Consider the following 1271-nt stretch of genomic DNA (forward strand, 5'->3'; position numbering starts at 1 on the left):
ACAAGAACCCAACAACAGCAAAAAACTATAGGTCGGAGGCTAAGGTGAGCCCGGGCGGCGGGCGGACAGGCAGGGGCTGGCGCGGGGCCAGGGGGATCCGGGCGCGCCCACTCGGCCGCCCTGGGGCGGACGCAGCAGGCGCAGGTGCCGGGCGCGGGCTCCCTCTCGCCGCGGCCTCACCCGGCGGTGCCTCGGCAGGCGGCGCGCGCGGGGCGCGGGCGGCGCGGCCATGGGCTCGCAGGGCAGCCCGGTGAAGAGCTACGACTACCTGCTCAAGTTCCTGCTGGTGGGCGACAGCGACGTGGGCAAGGGCGAGATCCTGGAGAGCCTGCAGGACGGCGCGGCCGAGTCCCCGTACGCCTACAGCAACGGTAAGGCCCGGCCCGCGGCGCGCTGTGCGCGGGGCCCCAGCCCGGGGCGCGGGGCGCGGGGCGCGGGGCGCGGGGCGCGGGGCGCGGGGCGCGGGGCGCGGGGCTCGGCCTGGCCCCTCCGAGCGTGCCCAGGACAGGAACGCCTTCGCCTGCGTCCAGATCCGGGTGCCCCCGTCCCAGCCTTCGGGTGACGCCGGGGAGCAGGAGAACGGACCAGAGGGGCGCGTCCGGCGGGGACGGTGTCATGGGTCCAGGATCCGGGGACGATGTCATGGGTCCGGGTTCCAGGGACGGTGTCATGGGTCCGGGGTCCAGGGACGGTGTCATGGGTCCGGGGTCCAGGGACGGTGTCATGGGTCCGGGTTCCAGGGACGGTGTCATGGGCCTTAGGGCTGAGAGCGGGCGCCATGGTCTGGGGTCCGGGGAAGGCGCCATGGGCCCGGGGTCCGGGGAAGGCGCCATGGGGCCGGGGGCCGGGGAAGGCGCCATGGGTCCGGGGTCTGGGGAAGGCGCCATGGGTCCGGGGTCCGGGGAAGGCGTCATGGGTCCGGGGTCCGGGGAAGGCGTCATGGGTCCGGGATCCGGGGAAGGTGTCATGGGTCCGGGATCCGGGGAAGGTGTCATGGGCCTTAGGGCTGAGAGCGGGCGCCATGGTCTGGGGTCTGGGGGATGGTGCCATGAGCCCGGGGTCCAGGGAAGGTGTCATGGGTCCGGGATCCGGGGTCCAGGGAAGGTGTCATGGGTCCGGGATACGAGGTTCGGGGGACAGGTGTCATGGGGCTGGGATCTGGGGTCTGGGGAAGGTGTCATGGGTCCGGGGAAAAGTGTCGTGGGTTCAGGATCTGGGATCCAGGAGAAAGTGTTATGGGTCTGGGGGAAGGTGTCATGGGCCTGGGGGAA

The 1271-nt window shown here is 72.7% G+C and overlaps 1 protein-coding gene across 1 annotated transcript in view; it reads left to right on the plus strand.

Moving 5' to 3' along the window:
- Positions 1-1271, plus strand: part of RAB40C (RAB40C, member RAS oncogene family) — a 38320-nt gene that overhangs the window by 474 nt on the left and 36575 nt on the right. Inside the window, exon 2 of the mRNA XM_017510893.2 lies at positions 212-371. Coding sequence (XP_017366382.1) covers positions 230-371 — 142 coding nt within the window. The 5' untranslated portion in view covers positions 212-229. The remainder of the gene's footprint in view (positions 1-211; positions 372-1271) is intronic.

The sequence above is a fragment of the Cebus imitator genome, unplaced genomic scaffold (assembly GCF_001604975.1).
Source record: "Cebus imitator isolate Cc_AM_T3 unplaced genomic scaffold, Cebus_imitator-1.0 Scaffold444, whole genome shotgun sequence".
NCBI classification, from domain to species: Eukaryota; Metazoa; Chordata; class Mammalia; order Primates; family Cebidae; genus Cebus; species Cebus imitator.